The 24,269-nt window shown below is 42.7% G+C and overlaps 1 protein-coding gene across 4 annotated transcripts in view; it reads right to left on the minus strand.

Moving 5' to 3' along the window:
- The window catches only part of LOC124137310 (uncharacterized protein ZC84.1), a 54,522-nt gene that overhangs the window by 18,586 nt on the left and 11,667 nt on the right, over positions 1–24,269 (minus strand). Inside the window, exons 6-29 of one of the 4 annotated variants that reach the window (XM_048402508.1) lie at positions 22,455–22,501; positions 20,385–20,469; positions 19,612–19,785; positions 19,271–19,317; positions 18,763–18,847; positions 17,990–18,163; positions 17,649–17,695; positions 17,141–17,225; positions 16,368–16,541; positions 16,027–16,073; positions 15,708–15,792; positions 13,926–14,087; positions 12,396–12,457; positions 10,392–10,476; positions 6,550–6,726; positions 5,752–5,807; positions 5,510–5,594; positions 4,386–4,562; positions 3,366–3,445; positions 3,128–3,212; positions 1,552–1,704; positions 1,124–1,191; positions 875–959; positions 331–507 (exon numbers count right to left, since the gene is read on the minus strand). In XM_048402508.1, the coding sequence (XP_048258465.1) occupies positions 331–507; positions 875–959; positions 1,124–1,191; positions 1,552–1,704; positions 3,128–3,212; positions 3,366–3,445; positions 4,386–4,562; positions 5,510–5,594; positions 5,752–5,807; positions 6,550–6,726; positions 10,392–10,476; positions 12,396–12,457; positions 13,926–14,087; positions 15,708–15,792; positions 16,027–16,073; positions 16,368–16,541; positions 17,141–17,225; positions 17,649–17,695; positions 17,990–18,163; positions 18,763–18,847; positions 19,271–19,317; positions 19,612–19,785; positions 20,385–20,469; positions 22,455–22,501 (2,502 nt within the window). Of the gene's footprint in view, positions 1–330; positions 508–874; positions 960–1,123; positions 1,201–1,551; positions 1,705–3,127; positions 3,213–3,365; positions 3,446–4,385; positions 4,563–5,509; positions 5,595–5,751; positions 5,808–6,549; positions 6,727–10,391; positions 10,477–12,395; positions 12,458–13,925; positions 14,088–15,707; positions 15,793–16,026; positions 16,074–16,367; positions 16,542–17,140; positions 17,226–17,648; positions 17,696–17,989; positions 18,164–18,762; positions 18,848–19,270; positions 19,318–19,611; positions 19,786–20,384; positions 20,470–22,454; positions 22,502–24,269 lie in introns of all 4 variants that reach the window. The other 3 variants (XM_048402507.1, XM_048402509.1, XM_048402510.1) reach the window with 3 other exon arrangements.

The following is a 24,269-nucleotide window of genomic DNA, read 5'->3' on the forward strand; positions in this document are numbered from 1 at the left end:
TTTGTTGAGATTGTTCCTTTTGTACAACATATGGTCAGTGATCACAGGAACACCTGTTAGAAGAGCAAATTGATACCTGTTAGAAGAGTCTACTGATACCTGTTAAAACAACAAACTGATAGTTGTTAGAAGAAAACACCGTTACCCAATGGAGTGAGCAGATGAGTGTAGCTTTACGCCGATTTAGTAATATTCCGGCAATATCAGGGCGGGGGACACCAGAAATGGACGTCATATATTCTACTCATGTTGGGAGTCGAACCTGGGTCCTCGGCGTGGCGATGGATCAAATTAAGCCGATACTAGTTAGAAGAACATACTAAGAAATACCTGGACCAGAACCAAAACAGCATACAGCATATCTATCCGCGGGATGAATAACGCAGTAAGTATTCCCGGGACATCTTTTCCCTCCGCGGCCACAATACAGCTGCTTTAAGTCTGCGCCAAGTACAGGTGTACCCACAGGACAGACGTCAGGTGGAGGTGGAAGTGGTGGGTCTCGGTCTATGGGATGAGAAACTGACATGAATTTAAAACATTCAAGAATTTTTTTATGCATGAGGCTGTGAGAATGTGCATGTGTTTGTGATTGTTCGAAGTGGGTACGAAAGTGGGTATTTCTTGGTCCGTTAATTTCGTTGACGAAAGGCAATAATAGCAATGCTATCATTCTAAACACCTTTGTCTTGTAAACCAAATAATGTAACATTAAAGACAGTTGACTGTCAACTTGTTTATTGCTTCATTGCGACGTTTCGGGACAGATACCAGCACCTTTATCAGGCAAGTCCATGAGTCTGTTCTGTTGTCATTGATTTCAATCACTTCTAAATGCAAACGATTACATGGTAGTGTCAGTGCCAGTACCTACCAATGCATGTGGGGACGGCGGGGCAGCCAGGTCGTCTACAGTCCTCGACAAGTCGACAGACACCGCTTGTGCAGTTGACATTCAACTGGACACCATAAAAAAGATTTGTGGATAGATTATTGGAGTACCGTCATATCTATGGTATTGCATGATACAAGTGTTTTGCAAATGCCAAACAACACAACAAAGAGGATGTAAGTAAAATAATATTAATTTGAAAAGGTATGGTATAAACGTTGTAGAACTCACACCAGGCGTGCAAGGGTCCAGTGGGACGGAGGTTGCGGGACGTTCGGGACCTGCGGGACCTGCGGGACCTGCGGGACCTGATGCATACAGATAATAAGTCGAATTCTAACCATCGTTGTGTGCCATGTGCACCAATACAAACAATGTGGAATGATTCGCCTTCACGTCTGATTGTTACAGCAACTACCAGGAACTGACACCACGTATGTCTACCTCAATCCGTTTCTGAGACGCTCATATATCTTTACGTCTGTGTCATTCAGTGTAATACTTATCATATTCAACCCAGCACCTAAAAGGTAAACACCAGCAACAATTTCATCATTCATAATCAAGGAGTTTGTTTAAGATAACGATCACGTTAAACATAGTTATGGTGCCACACAATATCATTCAGAAACAACGATTGAGACACAATGGATAAACACCTGATGGTCTGTTTCCTGACCATGGGACACAACAGACAGCGCCTTTATAACACACGGTATTGAAGGGGCAATCTTTGCAAGAGAATTCTTCGAGCTTTTCATCCAACGCTGGTTTTCCCACTGGACACTCAACTGACGGTGGCGGAGAGGCATCTGCAAAAGGAGAATCAATGACAACGATTAATACATAGTGTACATCGATGACCACAGTCAAAACACTTGTATCGGAAGCCTCCACAGCATCACCTCCGAGCTACAGTCCTCCTATATGGACATATTTGAACATCGCCCATCAACTGGTCTCATGAAACATAAACTGTATTCAGCTTGGCTTCCTAATTATGTCTGTAACTGTAACTATGATAAGAAAGGTTCGTCATTTCCGGTTTGTGAAAAAGCACATCCATTATATGTCCGTTCCATAATACGTCTGACCCATCATGTGTCTGATCGCAAGGGACGCAACTCTGCACAGCGAAACGCGGCGCCTTAGACGACTGGGCCACACGTGACCCCCAATATCAGCAAGAATTATATGAATGGAGTGCTGAAAACCAGTGATGACACCAGACACATGTCGCTGCACACATCAAACGCCACACACATGTGGTGTTACAGGCGTCTTCATATCATGATGCCACCTTTTGTCCTTATGCAGATAACAACACAGGTCTGATGCGATAGGCCCCGCCCTAGATATCATGTACATGAACTTCTGACAAGTTCCGATCATGAACACTGGCATATCGTCTGTTGTGACGCTGAGTTACTTTCAAGTTATCAGATCTTGAAGTAAAGTACATCCCAATGTAGATGAATAAAAGCGATACAACCCTTTTGATAATCATTAGACAGCTCTTCTAATAGCAGTTTATTCGATTCCGACAATGTCATAAGAATGTGTTTATGAATCAGTATACTATAGTAATGATACCAGGTGTTCACGAAGTGGTGGGCGTATCCTGTCCCGGCGACGGTACCCGTCACAAACACACGCAGAGACAAATTAATTGTTCAGCTAAAATATGGGAACAGATTGTACAGGTTAAAATAGGGAATTTCAACATAAACCCTTAATAACTTTTGAAATCGTCTCAGAAAGTAGACGCTGAAGGCTCGAGATGCTGGGATATTGTTCGATATAAAGAAAGGGAAAGTTGACTATTTGAAAGTTGGAATTTATGGAGAGTCTCGTCATACAATTCCGTAGAGAGTCACCCTGAATCCTTCTGCATAGATCTAAATATGAAACAGATGATTCGGTGTCGGTGGTATTTCTTGCTCAGTGTGAGTAATCTTTGGAATGGAATTGACTACTTGACCATCAAAGAACGATATCAGATCATCGAGGTACCTGCTGCTTAATTTAAGCGTCAAATTCCATTAAGTATTATAAGTATGAGATAATGAATTGAGTGGTCAATTGTGTGCAAATCCTTGAAAACAATTTATACACGATTAATGACTGTCTCCTGATCAACAACCGAGCAAAACAATGTTTTACAAAGACATATATTTTCAAAAATGTGGGGATAATTCAATGTCTGACAACCGATATAAAGGAATTATACCATACCAACACACGTTGGGAGCGCAAAACACGGCCAGTATTTACAAATGGCCACCAGTCGACATTCGCCTTTCGTACAGTTCACATTGACCTGTGTACAAAGGAAGTGTTATGTATGAATATCTGCTGATTGAAGGAAACATGATTAATAATGCAGTCTCAAAATATCAGTTATGCTTATCATAGACGTCATCAAAGATGGTATTCTTGGGTATTCATGTGGGACAAGTACATGTGTACTTACACCAGGTTGACAGGGATCCACAGGTCCTGGTGCTGATGTTGGTGCTGCTGTTGACACTGGTATTGGAACTGTTGTTGGAGCTGGTGGAGGAAACGAAACTAAATACAATTCTTCTGAATGCACTTTGTGTGTCATAAATGTCCCCTGAAATTAACTCAGACAGTTAATGGGAGTATTGTTAAACCATAATTGGCAGTTTCACTGGTCTTGCACACTATAATTATAACATCTGTAGCTGCTGTCTAAATGTCTACTTCTATCAAAGTTCAACAATCAAATAGTTGCATTTAAAGTAGATTTACAATACCAGTGTGAGTCATGACATATTGAAAATGAATTTGTAAAATTGCAGCTATTCATACAACTACCAATATCTACTGCATTATGACACAAGTCACTTACCTGACAGTGAAATGGGACACATGTTCTACTTGTTCGTCAGCGTTACACAGACGCACCTTGATAGTTCGAAAACATTACAGTTACATCAGTGAGTCCTTTAATGTTATCAGTATGACTGCAGTTCCAGGATTGCACTGTGTTGCCAAATGTAGATCTCGTTCTATATTTAGACAAATCTTGATTTGATTTGTATCTCTTATGGCATTTGAGGGTTCTTGGGGTTCCTACAATAAGTAGGAGTGTCCCAACCTGGGGGTTTGCATGGTGTGCAGGCTGGCCTCGCTTGGGCTGCCAGAAACCTGTGCTCGTGGGTTCGAATTCCGATTCATCGCAATTGCTATCTTTGCATCACTTTCTTCTCCCTAGTGATACGCCATATATAACTGAAATATTGTGCAAAGGAGCGATAAAGCATCTAACTCGCTCATTTCCGAAACATTCCTGCTTCTCAGACCTATTCTGATGTTCCACAAAACTAATCTGACACATGTAACAGTCTGCACGACTGTGTTAGGGTAAGCTACGTGTAGGATGTTGATATAACCGTCTGACATCGAGCTCAACCGGTACAGCGGGACCCATTTCATTAACACCTGGTGTTTCACCTGAACGACCTACCTGGGGTGATGGCGACAGGTGGCCTGTAGCAACAGACTGCTGGTGATCCTGAAGGGGCGGCAAGACACGTTGTGTCTAGGGGACAAAGGCGTCCCCCAACACATGAGAATTCCTCTAATTTTCCGTTCAGTGCGGGGTCACCTATTGTGCAGTTCAGTGACGGTTCTGGGGAGGGATCTATAACATAACGGGGTATACATTGACACATCATGTCCTCAAACTGTGAACAGACTTCAAACATAGATTACGACTGCTTTGTCATTTTCATTGAAAAATCACTGTGGTCTTTTTTATGTAAATTAGACACAAACAAGTTATTTTCGGTTTAATGGGTCGCCCGAACGCAGCCAAAGCCACAATCAGAAAATAAGATAACGTTCCAATTTGTCCTTCATTTTTGTCTGTTATTAGAAAAATGAAACAAATATATTACTACAAACACACTTTTGACATTGGTATCATTTTAGATCAACTGCATTGTGTGATCTCATGTGTACATCAGGAAGTTTCAGCAGAAGCAATTCGTGACAAATTTAAGAAATGTCAACCATGAAACGTTTTGAAAGATTTACTGAGGCCTTGAATGTTGTAATCCTTAACAACTGTTGACATCGTCTTAGAAAGTAGACACCGAAGGCTGGAGATGCTAGACTATTGCTCGATATAAAGGGAAAGTTGACTATTTGACAGTTGAAGTCCATTGAAAGTCTTGACATAAAGTCCTGTGGAGAGTTTTTTGTCACTCTGACTCGTTATGCATAGATCTAAGCATGAAACAGATGATACGGTTTCAATTGTATTTCTGGCTCAAGTGAATAAATCTGTGGAAGGGAATTGACGGTTTGATCATGAATGAACGATACCAGGTCACCGATGTACCTTGATGTCCCAATTTAAACCTAAGCTTTCATCATGTATTATAAGAATATGTGTGAGATGATGAAATAAGTGGTTAATTATACACGATCTAGGACTGTCGCCTATGACCATAACGTGCTGACAATCTTCAAACTACGATTATTATCAACAACCGAGCAAAACAATGTTTAACAAAGACATATTATTTCTTAAAATGTGGGGAATATTCAATATCAGACAACGAATATAGAGGAATTTTACCATACCAACACATGTTGGGCGCGCAGGACAGGGCCAGTAATCACAATTTGCCACCAGTCGACAAACGCCTATCGTACAGTTCACATTGACCTGTGTACAAAGGAAGTGTTATGTATGAATATCTGCTGATTAAAGGAAAACATGATTAATAAAGCAATCTCAAAATATCAGTTATGCTTATTTTAGGCTACCTCAATGGTATTCTCTGATATGTGTATTCATGTGGGACAAGTACACGTGTACTTACGCCAGGTTCACAGGGATCCACAGGTCCTGGTGCTGATGTTGGTGGGATTGCTGAATCTGGTGGAGGAAACGCTTCTTAATATACTTCTTGTCATAAACTGTTGATGGTATTATAGTAAAACAAACATGAAATTGACAATGTCAGTGGTCCGACACAACATAATTATGACATTCGTAGATGAGGAAATAAATTTGATGCTGGGACATTTCTAGTCCCATCAAACAAATAATTCCCATTAAATTATATTTACGAGTCATGACATATTGAAAAGGGGCTTGTAACATTGCAGCTATTCGTGTAACTATCAATACCTACTGCAGTATACACAAGTCACTTGCCTGATAGTGAAATGGGTTACATGTTCTACTTACGTTACCCAAACGTACATTAAAACATGTAGTTACAAATGACGAACAGATGTTAGTTACAACCGTGAATCAACTGGTGTTGAAACAAGGTGAAAATGTGTTAGTTCATTCTATGAAATTTATATTGACAACTTACTTTTCACAATACAAATGAATTTCGCACATGGTGACAAACTTTTAATAAGTGTTGAGATTGTATGTTTGGAGTTCCTTCTGTGCAACAAAACAATGGTCCAGTTAGAAGAGCAAATTAATAGTTCTCAGAAGAGTAAATTGAGGTAGTGGAAGAGTGTGGCTTAACGCCACTTTTAGCAATATTCCAGCAATTGACTTTACACAGTGTACCCATAATGGGAGTCGAACCCGGACCGTCGACGTGACGGCGTAACCCACCGCCTCGATACCAGTTAGAAGAACATAACAAAAATACCTGGACCAGAACCAAAACAGCAAACAGCATATCTATCCGCGGGATGAATAACGCAGTAAGTATTCCAGGGACATTTTCTCCCTCCGCGGCCACAATACAGCTGGTTTAAGTCTGCGCCAAGTACAGGTGTACCCACGGGACAGACGTCAGGTGGAGGTGGAAGTGGTCGGTCTCGGTCTATGGGATGAGAAACTGATGTCATGAATTGAAAACATTTAAGCATCTGTTTGTACAGAAGAACACTGTGATGTGGGTATGTGTATGGGTTTGTGCTTGTGCAAAGTGGGTACGAAAGTGGATATTTAAAACACTTGTGTCTGAAGCCTCCACAGCATCACCTCCGAGCTACAGTCCTCCTATATGGACATATTTGGACATCGCCCATCAACTGGTCTCATGAAACATAAACTATATTCAGCTTGGCTTCCTTATTAGGTCTATAACTGTAACTATATTCAGCTTGCCTTCCTTATCAGGTCTATAACTGTAACTATATTCAGCTTGGCTTCCTTATCAGGTCGATAACTGTAATTGTATTCAGCTTGCCTTCCTTATCAGGTCTATAACTGTAACTTTATTCAGCTTGCCTTCCTTATCAGGTCTATAACTGTAACTTTATTCAGCTCGCCTTCCTTATCAGGTCTATAACTGTAACTATATTCAGCTTGCCTTCCTTATCAGGTCTATAACTGTAACTTTATTCAGCTTGCCTTCCTTATCAGGTCTATAACTGTAACTTTATTCAGCTTGCCTTCCTTATCAGGTCTATAACTGTAACTTTATTCAGCTTGCCTTCCTTATCAGGTCTATAACTGTAACTTTATTCAGCTTGCCTTCCTTATCAGGTCTATAACTGTAACTATATTCAGCTGGGCTTCCTTATTAGGTCTATAACTGTAACTATATTCAGCTTGGCTTCCTTATCAGGTCTATAACTGTAACTTTATTCAGCTTGCCTTCCTTATCAGGTCTATAACTGTAACTTTATTCAGCTTGCCTTCTTTATCAGGTCTATAACTGTAACTTTATTCAGCTTGCCTTCCTTATCAGGTCTATAACTGTAACTATATTCAGCTGGGCTTCCTTATTAGGTCTATAACTGTAACTATATTCAGCTTGGCTTCCTTATTAGGTCTATAACTGTAACTTTATTCAGCTTGCCTTCCTTATCAGGTCTATAACTGTAACTTTATTCAGCTTGCCTTCCTTATCAGGTCTATAACTGTAACTATATTCAGCTGGGCTTCCTTATTAGGTCTATAACTGTAACTATATTCAGCTTGGCTTCCTTATCAGGTCTATAACTGTAACTTTATTCAGCTTGCCTTCCTTATCAGGTCTATAACTGTAACTTTATTCAGCTTGCCTTCTTTATCAGGTCTATAACTGTAACTTTATTCAGCTTGCCTTCCTTATCAGGTCTATAACTGTAACTATATTCAGCTGGGCTTCCTTATTAGGTCTATAACTGTAACTATATTCAGCTTGACTTCCTTATCAGGTCTATAACTGTAACTTTATTCAGCTTGCCTTCCTTATCAGGTCTATAACTGTAACTATATTCAGCTTGCCTTCTAATCAGGTCTATAACTGTAACTATATTCAGCTTGGCTTCCTCATCAGGTCTATAACTGTAACTATTATACGAAAGATTCCTCTACTTCCAAACCAGTAACGTTAATTTCGGTTTGTGAATAAGCATATCCGGCATTTGTCAGCTCCATCATGTGTCTTATCTGATCATCATGTGTCTGATCCATCATGTGTCTGATCGTAACCATCATGTGTCTGATCGGATCCATCATGTGTCTGATCGGATCCATCATGTGTCTGATCGGATCCATCGGATCCATCATGTGTCTGATCGGATCCATCATGTGTCTGATCGGATCCATCATGTGTCTGATCTGATCATCATGTATCTGCTCCATCATGTGTCTGATCTGATCGTCATGTGTCTGATCTGATCATCATGTATCTTATCTAATCATCATGTGTCTGATCTGATACATCATGTGTCTGCGCCATCATGTGTCTGATCTGATCATCATGTGTCTGATCTGATCCATCATGTGTCTGATCTGATCATCATGTGTCTGATCTGATACATCATGTGTCTGATCTGATCACCCTGTGTCTGATCTGCTCAATCATGTGTCTTATCTGATCCATCATGTGTCTGATCTGATAATCATGTGTCTGATCTGGTCCACGTGTCTGTTCCATCAATTGTCTGATCTGACTATCATGTGTCTTATCTAATCATCATGTGTCTGATCGGATCCATCATGTGTCTGATCTCATCATCATGTGTTTTATCTAATCATCATGTGTCTTATCTGATCATCATGTGTTTTATCTAATCATCATGTGTCTGATCTGATACATCATGTGTCTGATCTGATACATCACGTGTCTGCGCCATCATGTGTCTGATCTGATCCATCATGTGTCTGATCTGATCATCATGTGTCTGATCTGATACATGTGTCTGATGGGGTCATCATGTGTCTCATCTGATCATCGTGTTTCTTATCTAATCATCATGTGTCTGATCTGATACATCATGTGTCTGATCTGATCATCATGTGTCTGCTCTAATCATCATGTGTCTGATCTGATACATCATGTGTCAGCGCCACCATGTGTCTGATCTGATCCATCATGTGTCTGATCTGATCATCATGTGTCTGATCTGATACATGTGTCTGATCTGATCATCATGTGTCTGACCTGATACATCATGTGCCTGCGCCATCATGTGTCTGATCTGATCATTATGTGTCTGATCTGATCATCATGTGTCTTATCTAATCATCATGTGTCTGATCTGATACATCATGTGTCTGATCTGATCATCATGTGTCTGCTCTAATCATCATGTGTCTTATCTGATACATCATGTGTCTGATCTGATACATCATGTGTCAGTGCCATCATGTGTCTTATCTGATCCATCATGTGTCTGATCTGATACATGTGTCTGATCTGATCATCATGTGTCTGACCTGATACATCATGTGTCTGATCTGATACATCATGTGTCTGCGCCATCATGTGTCTGATCTAATAATCATGTGTCTGATTTGATCATCAAGTGTCTGATCTGATCCATCATGTGTCTGATCTGATCATCAAGTGTCTGATCTGATACATCACGTGTCTGATCTGATACATCATGTGTCTGCGCCATCATGTGTCTGATCTGATAATCATGTGTCTGATCTGGTCCACGTGTCTGTTCCATCAATTGTCTGATCTGACTATCATGTGTCTGATCTAATCATCATGTGTCTGATCCGATACATGTGCCTGATCTGATCATCATGTGTCTTATCTAATCATCATGTGTCTGATCGGACCCATCATGTGTCTGCGCCATAATGTGTCTGATCTGATCATCATGTGTCAGATCTGATCCATGTGTCTGTTCCCTCATGTGTCTGATCTGATCCATGTGTCTGTTCCCTCATGTGTCTGATCTGATCCATGTGTTTGTTCCCTCATGTGTCTGATCTGATCCATCCTGTGTCTGATCTGATCCATCATGTGTCTGCGCCATAATGTGTCTGATCTGATCATCCTGTGTCTGATCTGATCATATTAATCACTTTCAAGTAGTAATGATACCAGATGTTCCATGCGACGGTACCCGGTACCCGTCACAAACACACGCAAAGACAAATTAATTGTTCACCTGAAACATATGGTACAAGTTAAAATTTGGAATTACAACATACATAATTTGTGTCACTGATGTGTCTCATATTTTGTATGAGATAATGAACTGAGTGGTCAGTTGTGTGCAAATCCTTGCAAACACTTTATAAGCAATGACCTACCGATACACTTAGGGACAGCGGGGCACCCACGGATTCGACAGTCCTCCACCAGTCTGCATGTACCCGCTGTGCAGTTGACATTCACCTACATACAACAATAATGTACAGGTAGTTGTTAACATAGAGTAATGAGTGAGTGAGTGAATGAGTGAGTGAGTTGGGTTTAACGCCGCTTTAACAGTATTAAGTCATATCGCGGCGTGTCAGCTTAATGTGGGAGGAAAGACCGAAGTGATGCAGCTCTCAGACGTTTACCACTTCGGTGAAATCCACGAGCACGGGTATGGCGCTGACAAAACTAGAAACATAATCGGGGCGAACCGGGATTCGAACCCACAATCATAGGTTTCTGGTGTGCTAAAGGGACGCCACTCTGCATAGCGAATCGCACCGACGACTGGGCCACAGTAAAATGTCATTTGTTGTGTATCAAAGTAAAACATTCTTTGGTGTTATATTTTGAGGCCATTTGAGAATTATGTTTATTCAACGTCAAGACATGAGACATGAAAAATATAGGGAATCCAAACAAGTTGGAATTACAAATTAAAAACACTTAGACCCAAGAACCACAGTAATGCTCAATATTAACCATTGACATATACCTTAGTACAGTCACCTGCGGAATTTCGCGGTTATAACTGATGTGAAAATTCCTTGTTGTATGCTTTTTTCACGTACAGATCAAATAGTTGTATTATGACCCAGACATACAAAGTTGTTATAGCTTAAATATATCAATAGGTCATTTGTTCTTTTAAACAGATAGAAGGTAATTTTAGAAGGTAGAAGGTAACTGTACAGATAGATGGATGTGTGGTGACGAGAAGGCGTCTCATCGGGAGTTCATCATGTACTCGGGTCACAAGAGTAACCTGACATTTCATTTGGAGATAATTGTCAGTATCATAACACAAATTGAAATGAAAGAATGAGTCAGTTATTTTTGTTTGCTGATGATGTAATTATTTTGTCAGAGACTATTTCTGTTCTCCAAAAACAAATTAACGTGTTAGATGAGTGTTGTAAGGAATATAATTTAGCAGAAAATTTGAATAAATCTTAAGTGTCATTTGCAGAGTAACTATAGTTAGCATGTAACTTTATATAAATATCTGGGAATCATATTTTCAACAAAACTTGTCCTGAAAAGTTCTATTCTACAATACAAAAAGATCTTCTTTGGTATTTTAAATTCCTTTAAAATTTGAAACCTCTCCTACATGATGTATTTCTTTTTAAATATGTCTCAACGTAATGTCTGTTCTTACATACGGGGCGGAAATATGGGGATAAGACTGTAATAGTAACGCTGATGTTAGCTGGTAAATATTTCCTTGGTGAAGATTTATCTACCCCCAACCACGTTGTCCGTGGTGAATGTGGAAGGTATATATATAAACGTGCGTGGGCTTATAAACGTTGTATTAAATACACGTATAAGTTGTTGTGTATGCAAACCCTGTCGTTTCCCCAAAAGATGCTATAATCTACTACTACTAGATACTAGCCATGGAAACATAAACAGTGTTTCAAAGTAAGATTATTAATATATTAAAATGGGATTTGGTTTTGGCTGGGAAGATGAAGCTATTGGCAGTATGTATTCTTGACATGGCTAGATCAAAGTATATGTATCAACAGGATTGGCATGCCTCTCTACCCCTAGGCTCTAAAACGTTCTCACATTCTTTATTTAAAACTGCATCACTTTAAATGCTACAGTGTGGCTTCGGCAAGGTTAAGATGTGGCTCACATAGTCTAGCAATAGAAACTGGTAGAGACGTGGGCATGCACAGAAACCAAAGAATATGTGCTATGTGTAGCTACGGATACGTGGAAAGTGAATACCATTATGTATTAATATGTAGTGCATATTGAACACCTGCGGAAATTGTATGTCATTCGGAGATATCTTGAGCATTATAACATTAACTGAAATGAAAAAGTAAGTTAATAACTTACACAGATTTCATGAACTTGTAGGTCAAAAGAAGACTCACCCCTGGTTCGCAAGGATCGCCTGTACGGGATGGCGTTGGTGGTGGTTGGGGTGTTGTTGGGCCTAAACAAAATAGCTGATATTTTGCATCGGTATCTCACTGACGTTTCAAGGTACCTGAACAGTATCCTAGCTATACCAATTGATGTCCCATATCACTTGGCCACCTATGCCATGTTGGTGGTCCTTCCGATGAAATAGTAGTCGAGTAGTGTGTCTAAGCCCTGTCTAGGATATCCGAGTCGTGCGATGATGGTTTGGTGGTTAGTATGGATTGTTCGCTGGGGTTATGCTGTATTGGCTATGGGCGCGGGGCACATGTTCGCTATGGGTGTTGTGCACAGGTTCCCTGAGGTTATGGTGTATTAGCTGTGGGTGTGCGGCACAGATTCACTGAGGTTATGGTGTATTGACTGTGGGTGTGGGGAACATATTCACTGAGGTTATGCTGTATTGGCTATGGGCGTGGGGAACATATTCACTGAGGTTATGGTGTATTGGCTATGGTTGTGGGGAACATATTCGCTGAGGTTATACTGTATTGGCTGTCGGTGTGGGGAACATATTCACTGAGGTTATGCTGTATTGGCTATGGTTGTGGGGAACATATTCACTGAGGTTATGGTGTATTGGCTTTGGGTGTGGGGCACAGGTTCACTGAGGTTATGCTGTATTGACTGTGGGTGTGGGGAACAGGTTCACTGAGGTTATACTGTATTGGCTGTGGTTGTGGGGAACATATTCACTGATGTTATACTGTATTGGCTGTGGGTGTTGGGGACAGGTTCACTGAGGTTATACTGTATTGGCTGTGGCCGTGGGGCACAGGTTCACTGAGGTTATGCTGTATTGGCTGTGGGTGTGGGGAACAGGTTAACTGAGGGTATTCTGTATTGGCTATGGGTGTTGTGCTCAGGTTCGCTGAGGTTATACTGTATTGGCTGTGGGTGTGGGGCACAGGTTCACTGAGGTTATGCTGTATTGGCTGTGGGTGTGGGGAACAGGTTCACTGAGGTTATGCTGTATTGACCGTTGTTGTGGGGCACAGGTTCACTGAGGTTATACTGTATAGGCTATAGGTGTGGGGCACAGGTTCGCTGAGGTTATGCTGTATTGGCTATGGTTGTGGGGCACAGGTTCACTGAGGTTATACTGTATAGGCTATAGGTGTGGGGCACAGGTTCGCTGAGGTTATGCTGTATTGGCTGTGGGGCACAGGTTCGCTGAGGTTATGCTGAGGTGTTGCCTGTGGGTGTGGGGAACAGGTTCGCTGAGGTTATACTGTATTGGCTGTGGGGCACAGGTTCGCTGAGGTTATGCTGTATTGGCTGTGGGTGCGGGGAACAGGTTCGCTGCGGTTATACTGTATTGGCTGTGGGTGTGCGGCACAGGTTCGCTGAGGTTATATTTTATTGGCTATGATTGGGAGCACACGATATCACATTGTGTAATGCAGCCAACTCTCTCACTATTTCCCAGGAATAATATTTCGTTTATGACTATATGTACTGTTATGAGAAATACTATGTACCAGCTGGTTTGAAACAGCAGACGGCGGGTGCCCCTGATGGATGTGCCACACACACAGTGTTGACTGGACATGCTCCCCCTCCTGCACAAGAGATTTCATTGCCGTAGGAATTCAGAGCAGGCTTGCCAATGTCACAGTTCAGTGATGGTACGGGTGAGGGGTCTGTAATCAGAGAAAGATTATCAATGACATAAAACTATTTTAATAATAGCAGGACATGCTTACCCTTTCTGCTGTATTTACGTTAAAGACTAAAGGAGACCGGTTATTCTCTGACGTTAATGTGTTTATGAAAGAAATTATATTACAGAATTTGACAGTTCAAAATACACTTAATATGATGTTTATATAGAAATGTTGCAGATGTGATGAACAGTCTGCTGAAAACAGTTGATGGGTAACCATCACAACTCAAGTCAAAGTATGAATAACCTCATCCAGTGCTATTGGTTAGTTCTAATAAATATGTCTATTAAACATGTACGCCCACCCACTTTTGTGTCACATTTGCCTCAACTATGGACATCTGCATGTGTCTGTCCTCAACCACGATAGCTATCAAAGACATACCAACACACGTGGGGTCAGCAGGACATCTGCATGTGTCTGTCCTCAACCACGATAGCTATCAAAGACATACCAACACACGTGGGGTCAGCAGGACATCTGCATGTGTCTGTCTTCAACAACGATACCTATCAAAGACATACCAACACACGTGGGGTCAGCAGGACATCTGCATGTGTCTGTCTTCAACCACGATACCTATCAAAGACATACCAACACACGTGGGGTCAGCAGGACATCTGCATGTGTCTGTCCTCAACCACGATAGCTATCAAAGACATACCAACACACGTGGGGTCAGCAGGACATCTGCATGTGTCTGTCTTCAACAACGATACCTATCAAAGACATACCAACACACGTGGGGTCAGCAGGACATCTGCATGTGTCTGTCTTCAACCACGATACCTATCAAAGACATACCAACACACGTGGGGTCAGCAGGACATCTGCATGTGTCTGTCCTCAACCACGATAGCTATCAAAGACATACCAACACACGTGGGGTCAGCAGGACATCTGCATGTGTCTGTCTTCAACCACGATACCTATCAAAGACATACCAACACACGTGGGGTCAGCAGGACATCTGCATGTGTCTGTCTTCAACCACGATACCTATCAAAGACATACCAACACACGTGGGGTCAGCAGGACATCTGCATGTGTCTGTCCTCAACCACGATAGCTATCAAAGACATACCAACACACGTGGGGTCAGCAGGACATCTGCATGTGTCTGTCTTCAACAACGATACCTATCAAAGACATACCAACACACGTGGGGTCAGCAGGACATCTGCATGTGTCTGTCCTCAACCACGATAGCTATCAAAGACATACCAACACACGTGGGGTCAGCAGGACATCTGCATGTGTCTGTCCTCAACCACGATAGCTATCAAAGACACATGGTAGGTCTTTGATAGGTATCATGGTTGAAGACAGACACATGCATGCATACCATGTGTCTGTCTTCAACCACGATACCTATCAAAGACATACCAACACACGTGGGGTCAGCAGGACATCTGCATGTGTCTGTCTTCAACCACGATACCTATCAAAGACATACCAACACACGTGGGGTCAGCAGGACATCTGCATGTGTCTGTCCTCAACCACGATAGCTATCAAAGACATACCAACACACGTGGGGTCAGCAGGACATCTGCATGTGTCTGTCCTCAACCACGATAGCTATCAAAGACATACCAACACATGTGGGGCCGGCAGGACATCCTTTTCGAGAGCAGTCTGCTACCAGCCGACATTCACCTGCTGTGCAGTTCACATTTTTCTGAAAGAAAGTGTTTATAACATGAGGGAATAGAATAGAATAGAATTACCCGTTCGTCTGTAGTTTCAACATGTAATAGTTATGACATGTGTCAAAAGCAATGGTGCTACCAGTGAATATACATGGGGAAAGATATATTGATATTCCCGGCTAACACACAAATACATATATTTAATGTGATGAATAGTATGTAGTCATTCAATGGTCAGACAAAGATATCAAAATGAGACTCACACCAGGGAAGCAAGGATCTAAAGGATTTGGATCGGTCGGTGTTGGTCCTTAACAGAAGAAATACAGACAAATAAATAAAAGTGCATTGTGAACTTGCAGCCATGTTATTGCTATTCTCAGAAGTAGATGGGAACCCTTTAGTGAAGCGGTGGTTTGTCGTTGTCCAACCTAAAGATGGAAAGCCATGCTACGGAATGTGTCAACAAATCAACTGCATGCTACTCTCCATGTATCATGTTACTATCTGCCAATAAATTATTTATGTTCGTAAAGAATATTTATTGTAACGCAGGTATTCCAAACATCAGAAACACCAGTGTTGAACTGCATGATGCGTCTACCTGGTACAAGTGGAGGTCTGTAACAACAAACGGCTGCTGATCCCTGAGCGCCGACCACACAGCCAGTGGATCCTGGGCAAGCGTCTCTGTTTCGTAAACACGAGAACTCGCGGAGGTTGCGGTCGATAGCAGATTTACCGATAGGACATGGGACTGTAACGTTCGGCGAATTAGCTGTGGATGATATAATAAGATAGAAAAGAAATTAATGTCAAACACAATCCTTTGCAAAGACCACACCTGATCGCAAGGAAAGACTGTGAAATAATAAGTGTAAGTGGTAACATTACCCACAGGGACACGGATACACGTGAAAGTCGTAATGTGCATATGCTTCCTGCTTCCTGTTTGCAGCATGACGCATGGCCTTGTGCAGCATACATAAAATCCTTCCAGCGGCGACGCTAAGTCACCACGCAGCTCACAAGGCAACAGCGAACACTTTGAAATCGTCAATAAAATAAAGTTTCCTTTAGTCGTTTGTTAGTTGATGACTTTGCGTTAATTTACAGGTTGACCATCATACCGGTGTTTGCCTCTTGTATTAGTTGAGGATGATACCTGCGTTTCATCATCATACTCAAACTGTTCAGCAACTACACTGTGTTATGTGCAGAACGTGGTGATGATGTCTTTGTGATATCTCTGTGTTATATATATTGTACCGGCCTGCTTGTATGTGTTTGATATGGGTAATAATGGTATGCTTGCTACATACACAACAAGACAATCGTGGTGACGATATAAAGAAAAGTACAATAACGTTTCCTTACCAACACAATACGGAAGTGCCGGGCAACTCTGGTGTTGGCAATCTGCCATCAAGCGACATTCTCCAGCTGTGCAGTTCACATTTTTCTGTCAAGCAACCATTGAGAACTGTTATCAAATTGTGTCATGGAGGACGGGCAAAGAAAGGAAGGCCAAGTTAGGGTATGGAAGTGCAAACACACAGAATTATAACACGATGAATCAATATATAATTATTTCTGAAAGTCGTGCCCATCTCTTTAACAGAGTGGCAACAGCGACAGATACAGGGCGTTTCACGCTGACGTATTCATGGATTGTATCTAAAGTACTACTGGGTAACAACATAGAAAGAAAGGATAAGTAAGGATAAGAATTTATGGATGAACAACTTCTTTATCACAATTAAAAGCGACGTTTCGGTGTAGGTTCTAACGCCGTTATCAAGCAATGTTGCCTGTTTGCACACTGATAGATCCTTGACATAATATATAAAATGAGACATGACATAATATATAAAATGAGACTCACACCAGGGAAGCAAGGATCTAAAGGATTTGGATCGGTCGGTGTTGGTCCTTAACAGAAGAAATACAGACAAATAAATAAAAGTGCATTGTGAACTTGCAGCCATGTTATTGCTATTCTCAGAAGTAGATGGGAACCCTTTAGTGAAGCGGTGGTTTGTCGTTGTCCAACCTAAAGATGGAAAGCCATGCTACGGAATGTGTCAACAAATCAACTGCATGCTACTCTCCATGTATCATGTTACTATCTGCCAATAAATTATTTATGTTCGTAAAGAATATTTATTGTAACGCAGGTATTCCAAACATCAGAAACACCAGTGTTGAACTGCATGATGCGTCTACCTGGTACCAGTGGAGGTCTGTAACAACAAACGGCTGCTGATCCCTGAGCGCCGACCACACAGCCAGTGGATCCTGGGCAAGCGTCTCTGTTTCGTAAACACGAGAACTCGCGGAGGTTGCGGTCGATAGCAGATTTACCGATAGGACATGGGACTGTCACGTTCGGCGAATTAGCTGTGGATGATATAATAAGATAGAAAAGAAATTAATGTCAAACACAATCCTTTGCAAAGACCACACCTGATCGCAAGGAAAGACTGTGAAATAATAAGTGTAAGTGGTAACATTACCCACAGGGGCACGGATACACGTGAAAGTCGTAATGTGCATATGCTTCCTGCTTCCTGTTTGCAGCATGACGCATGGCCTTGTGCAGCATACATAAAATCCTTCCAGCGGCGACGCTAAGTCACCACGCAGCTCACAAGGCAACAGCGAACACTTTGAAATCGTCAATAAAATAAAGTTTCCTTTAGTCGTTTGTTAGTTGATGACTTTGCGTTAATTTACAGGTTGACCATCATACTGGTGTTTGCCTCTTGTATTAGTTGAGGATGATACCTGCGTTTCATCATCATACTCAAACTGTTCTGCAACTACACTGTGTTATGTGCAGAACGTGGTGGGGATGTCTTTGTGATATCTCTGTGTTATATATATTGTACCGGCCTGCTTGTATGTGTTTGATATGGGTAATAATGGTATGCTTGCTACATACACAACAAGACAATCGTGGTGACGATATAAAGAAAAGTACAATAACGTTTCCTTACCAACACAATACGGAAGTGCCGGGCAACTCTGGTGTTGGCAATCTGCCATCAAGCGACATTCTCCAGCTGTGCAGTTCACATTTTTCTGTCAAGCAACCATTGAGAACTGTTATCAAATTGTGTCATGGAGGACGGGCAAAGAAAGGAAGGCCAAGTTAGGGTATGGAAGTGCAAACACACAGAATTATAACACGATGAATCAATATATAATTATTTCTGAAAGTCGTGCCCATCTCTTTAACAGAGTGGCAACAGCGACAGATACAGGGCGTATCACGCTGACGTATTCATGGATTGTGTCTAAAGTACTACTGGGTAACAACATAGAAAGAAAGGATAAGTAAGGATAAGAATTTATGGATGAACAACTTCTTTATCACAATTAAAAGCGACGTTTCGGTGTAGGTTCTAACGCCGTTATCAAGCAATGTTGCCTGTTTGCACACTGATAGATCCTTGACATAATATATAAAATGAGACTTGACATAATATATAAAATGAGACTCACACCAGGGAAGCAAGGATCTAAAGGATTTGGATCGGTCGGTGTTGGTCCTTAACAGAAGAAATACAGACAAATAAATAAAAGTGCATTGTGAACTTGCAGCCATGTTATTGCTATTCTCAGAAGTAGATGGGAACCCTTTAGTGAAGCGGTGGTTTGTCGTTGTCCAACCTAAAGATGGAAAGCCATGCTACGGAATGTGTCAACAAATCAACTGCATGCTACTCTCCATGTATCATGTTACTATCTGCCAATAAATTATTTATGTTCGTAAAGAATATTTATTGTAACGCAGGTATTCCAAACATCAGAAACACCAGTGTTGAACTGCATGATGCGTCTACCTGGTACAAGTGGAGGTCTGTAACAACAAACGGCTGCTGATCCCTGAGCGCCGACCACACAGCCAGTGGATCCTGGGCAAGCGTCTCTGTTTCGTAAACACGAGAACTCGCGGAGGTTGCGGTCGATAGCAGATTTACCGATAGGACATGGGACTGTCACGTTCGGCGAAGGAGCTGTGGATGATATAATAAGATAGAAAAGAAATTAATGTCAAACACAATCCTTTGCAAAGACCACACCTGATCGCAAGGAAAGACTGTGAAATAATAAGTGTAAGTGGTAACATTACCCACAGGGACACGGATACACGTGAAAGTCGTAATGTGCATATGCTTCCTGCTTCCTGTTTGCAGCATGACGCATGGCCTTGTGCAGCATACATAAAATCCTTCCAGCGGCGACGCTAAGTCACCACGCAGCTCACAAGGCAACAGCGAACACTTTGAAATCGTCAATAAAATAAAGTTTCCTTTAGTCGTTTGTTAGTTGATGACTCTGCGTTAATTTACAGGTTGACCATCATACCGGTGTTTGCCTCTTGTATTAGTTGAGGATGATACCTGCGTTTCATCATCATACTCAAACTGTTCAGCAACTACACTGTGTTATGTGCTGAACGTGGTGATGATGTCTTTGTGATATCTCTGTGTTATATATATTGTACCGGCCTGCTTGTATGTGTTTGATATGGGTAATAATGGTATGCTTGCTACATACACAACAAGACAATCGTGGTGACGATATAAAGAAAAGTACAATAACGTTTCCTTACCAACACAATACGGAAGTGCCGGGCAACTCTGGTGTTGGCAATCTGCCATCAAGCGACATTCTCCACTTGTGCAGTTCACATTTTTCTGTCAAGCAACCATTGAGAACTGTTATCAAATTGTGTCATGGAGGACGGGCAAAGAAAGGAAGGCCAAGTTAGGGTATGGAAGTGCAAACACACAGAATTATAACACGATGAATCAATATATAACTATTTCTGAAAGTCGTGCCCATCTCTTTAACAGAGACGTATCACGCTGACGTATTCATGGATTGTGTTTAAAGTACTACTGGGTAACAACATAGAAAGAAAGGATAAGTAAGGATAAGAATTTATGGATGAACAACTTCTTTATCACAATTACAAGCGACGTTTCGGTGTATACTACTCAAAAGAAGTTAAAGAACACCCAAATAAGTTATCAAAATCACTCAAAAAATAAATCGTGGCCACAGGAACAACACTGATTGGGAAAGATAAGTATTTAATCATGACATTTCATTGACGAAAGAAACGCTGGCATACAGCTGACCAGAGCAAATCAATATGCATTGCATGTACCCTATAAATCAAAAGTCACACACTACAGTTCAGGATAATCCTGTTCCTTCAATATCGGGTAGGCCCACCCCTGGAAGCAATACAGTTCTGACATCTTCTACGCATAGATCGAACAAGCTGCCGCAGTGTTGTCTGTGGAATTGCTTGCTATTCCTGATGAAGAAATCTGGTTGCTGGAGATTAACAGGAGTTGGGTGGTTAGCTTGAACGGCTCTTCCCAAGGCATCCCAAAGATGTTCAATGGGCGCCAGATCTGGCGAATAAGAAGGCCATTGCATAACGGTAATCTGCCTTTGTCTGTGATAGTCAGTGATAATCCGAGCGCGATGGGGTCTTGCATTGTCGTCCTGAAGGATAGCACCTTGACCAATCTGACGAAGTGTGGGCAATACCAGGGGTTCAAGAATCTCATCACGGTACCTGGCAGCATTCAGATTCCCCACAATATGGTACAGAGGAGTCCTATGATTCCAACTGAATCCTTCCCATACCATCACTGATCCCCCACCAAAAGCGACACGTTCACGTACTGTGGCATCAGTGAATCTCTCTCCAGTACGACGCCACACCCGTATTCTTCCATCATTGAGCTGCAAACAGAATCGCGACTCGTCTGTAAACAGTACACGAGACCATTGCTGTCTGTTCCAACGCACATGTTGTCGACACCAAGCCAGACGTGCTGTTCTGTGAACTGGACGTAAAGGTGGTCTCACTGCTTGTCGTCGACTTCTCAAGTGCGCAGCTCGTAAACGGTTTCGCACCGACTGATCACTAACGACAGTGTTATTGACAGCCCTTAACTGTAACCTGAGGTTGTTTGCTGTTGATGTACGCTGCCTGAGTGCTTGGAGAACCAGGTATCGGTCATCACGTTGTGAGGTACACCTTGGCCGTCCAGAACGATGTCGCTCTTGCACTCCGCCAGTGGCAGCAAAACGATGCCAAAGGTGTGAATGACAGAGGGAGACACCTGCAATCTTCTGCCCACTTCAGGTAAAGAAAGGCAATCCTGGAGCCAACCAATAGCTCGTCCTCTATCAACATCAGTCAGATGTCGTCTCTGTGGCATGGTTTTGGAAAGTGTGATAACACGATCATCATCATCGCCTTCTTAAAGGGAAAGCATGCACGTGCACCATGAACATCACCACTTTCATATGCTGAGCATGAAAATTGTGTTGGTTGTTGCTAAGGACAGGTGCAGCGTTGTGTTTGGGCGACAATATTCCTGTGTTTTGCTCATGTTTTCAATTCATTTGCATGACTACCAGAAGTGTTTCCAGAAAGTGTCAGGAGGATCAGCAATACCCCAGACTCGGTGCAACATGTTGCCAAACATTAGATGATAGTAATGTTATAACACATAATGCCATGACCAATTTGCTAAATCGTGTATTATATATCTGGTGTTCTTTAACTTCTTTTGAGTAGTATAGGTTCTAACGCCGTTATCAAGCAATGTTGCCTGTTTGCACACTGATAGATCCTTGACAAAATGAGACTCACGCCAGGGAAGCAAGGGTCTAAAGGATTTGGATCTGGTTGTGGTGGTCCTTAACAAAAGAAATACAGAAAAATATGTAACAGTACATTCTGAATTTGCATCCATGATATTGACAGGTCTCAGAGCTAAAATAGGGGCTGCAAAACATCAACGTCAGAGAAAAGCCAGTCACGATTATCTGCCGAAATATATTTTATGGGTGGGAAAAGCCAACCAGTCGTGAACATTATTTGAATGGATCCCTGAAAATAGGTGATGACATGTGTTCGCGAAAAGCGTATACCTCTCGCGCTCTACTGGTAGCACCCGTCACTCACACGTCTCGCGCTCTACTGGTAGCGCCCGTCACTCACACGTCTCGCGCTCTACTGGTATCACCCGTCGCTCACACATCTCGCGCTCTACTGGTAGCACCCGTCACTTACACATCTCGCGCTCTACTGGTAGCACCCGTCACTCACACATCTCGCGCTCTACTGGTATCACCCGTCGCTCACACATCTCGCGCTCTACTGGTAGCACCCGTCGCTCACACATCTCGCGCTCTACTGGTATCACCCGTCACTTACACATCTCGCGCTCTACTGGTAGCACCCGTCACTTACACATCTCGCGCTCTACTGGTAGCACCCGTCACTCACACATCTCGCGTGCTACTGGTAGCACCCGTCCCTTACACATCTCGCGCTCTACTGGTAGCACCCGTCGCTCACACATCTCGCGCTCTACTGGTATCACCCGTCACTCACACATCTCGCGCTCTTCTGGTATCACCCGTCACTTACACATCTCGCGCTCTACTGGTATCACCCGTCCCTTACACATCTCGCGCTCTACTGGTATCACCCGTCACTCACACATCTCGCGCTCTACTGGTAGCACCCGTCCCTCACACATCTCGCGCTCTACTGGTAGCACCCGTCGCTCACACATCTCGCGCTCTACTGGTAGCACCCGTCGCTCACACATCTCGCGCTCTACTGGTAGCACCCGTCACTCACACGTCTCGCGCTCTACTGGTAGCACCCGTCACTCACACGTCTCGCGCTCTACTGGTATCACCCGTCACTCACACATCTCGCGCTCTACTGGTAGCACCCGTCACTTACACATCTCGCGCTCTACTGGTAGCACCCGTCACTCACACATCTCGCGCTCTACTGGTAGCACCCGTCACTTACACATCTCGCGCTCTACTGGTAGCACCCGTCGCTCACACATCTCGCGCTCTACTGGTATCATCCGTCACTTACACATCTCGCGCTCTACTGGTATCACCCGTCGCTCACACATCTCGCGCTCTACTGGTAGCACCCGTCGCTCACACATCTCGCGCTCTACTGGTATCACCCGTCACTTACACATCTCGCGCTCTACTGGTAGCACCCGTCACTTACACATCTCGCGCTCTACTGGTAGCACCCGTCGCTCACACATCTCGCGCTCTACTGGTAGCACCCGTCACTTACACATCTCGCGCTCTACTGGTAGCACCCGTCACTCACACATCTCGCGCTCTACTGGTAGCACCCGTCACTCACACATCTCGCGCTCTACTGGTAGCACCCGTCGCTCACACATCTCGCGCTCTACTGGTATCACCCGTCACTTACACATCTCGCGCTCTACTGGTAGCACCCGTCACTTACACATCTCGCGCTCTACTGGTAGCACCCGTCACTTACACATCTCGCGCTCTACTGGTATCACCCGTCGCTCACACATCTCGCGCTCTACTGGTAGCACCCGTCACTTACACATCTCGCGCTCTACTGGTATCACCCGTCACTTACACATCTCGCGCTCTACTGGTAGCA

The sequence above is a fragment of the Haliotis rufescens genome, unplaced genomic scaffold (genome assembly GCF_023055435.1).
Source record: "Haliotis rufescens isolate VD_foot unplaced genomic scaffold, xgHalRufe1.0.p SCAF_26, whole genome shotgun sequence".
Lineage (NCBI taxonomy): Eukaryota > Metazoa > Mollusca > Gastropoda > Lepetellida > Haliotidae > Haliotis > Haliotis rufescens.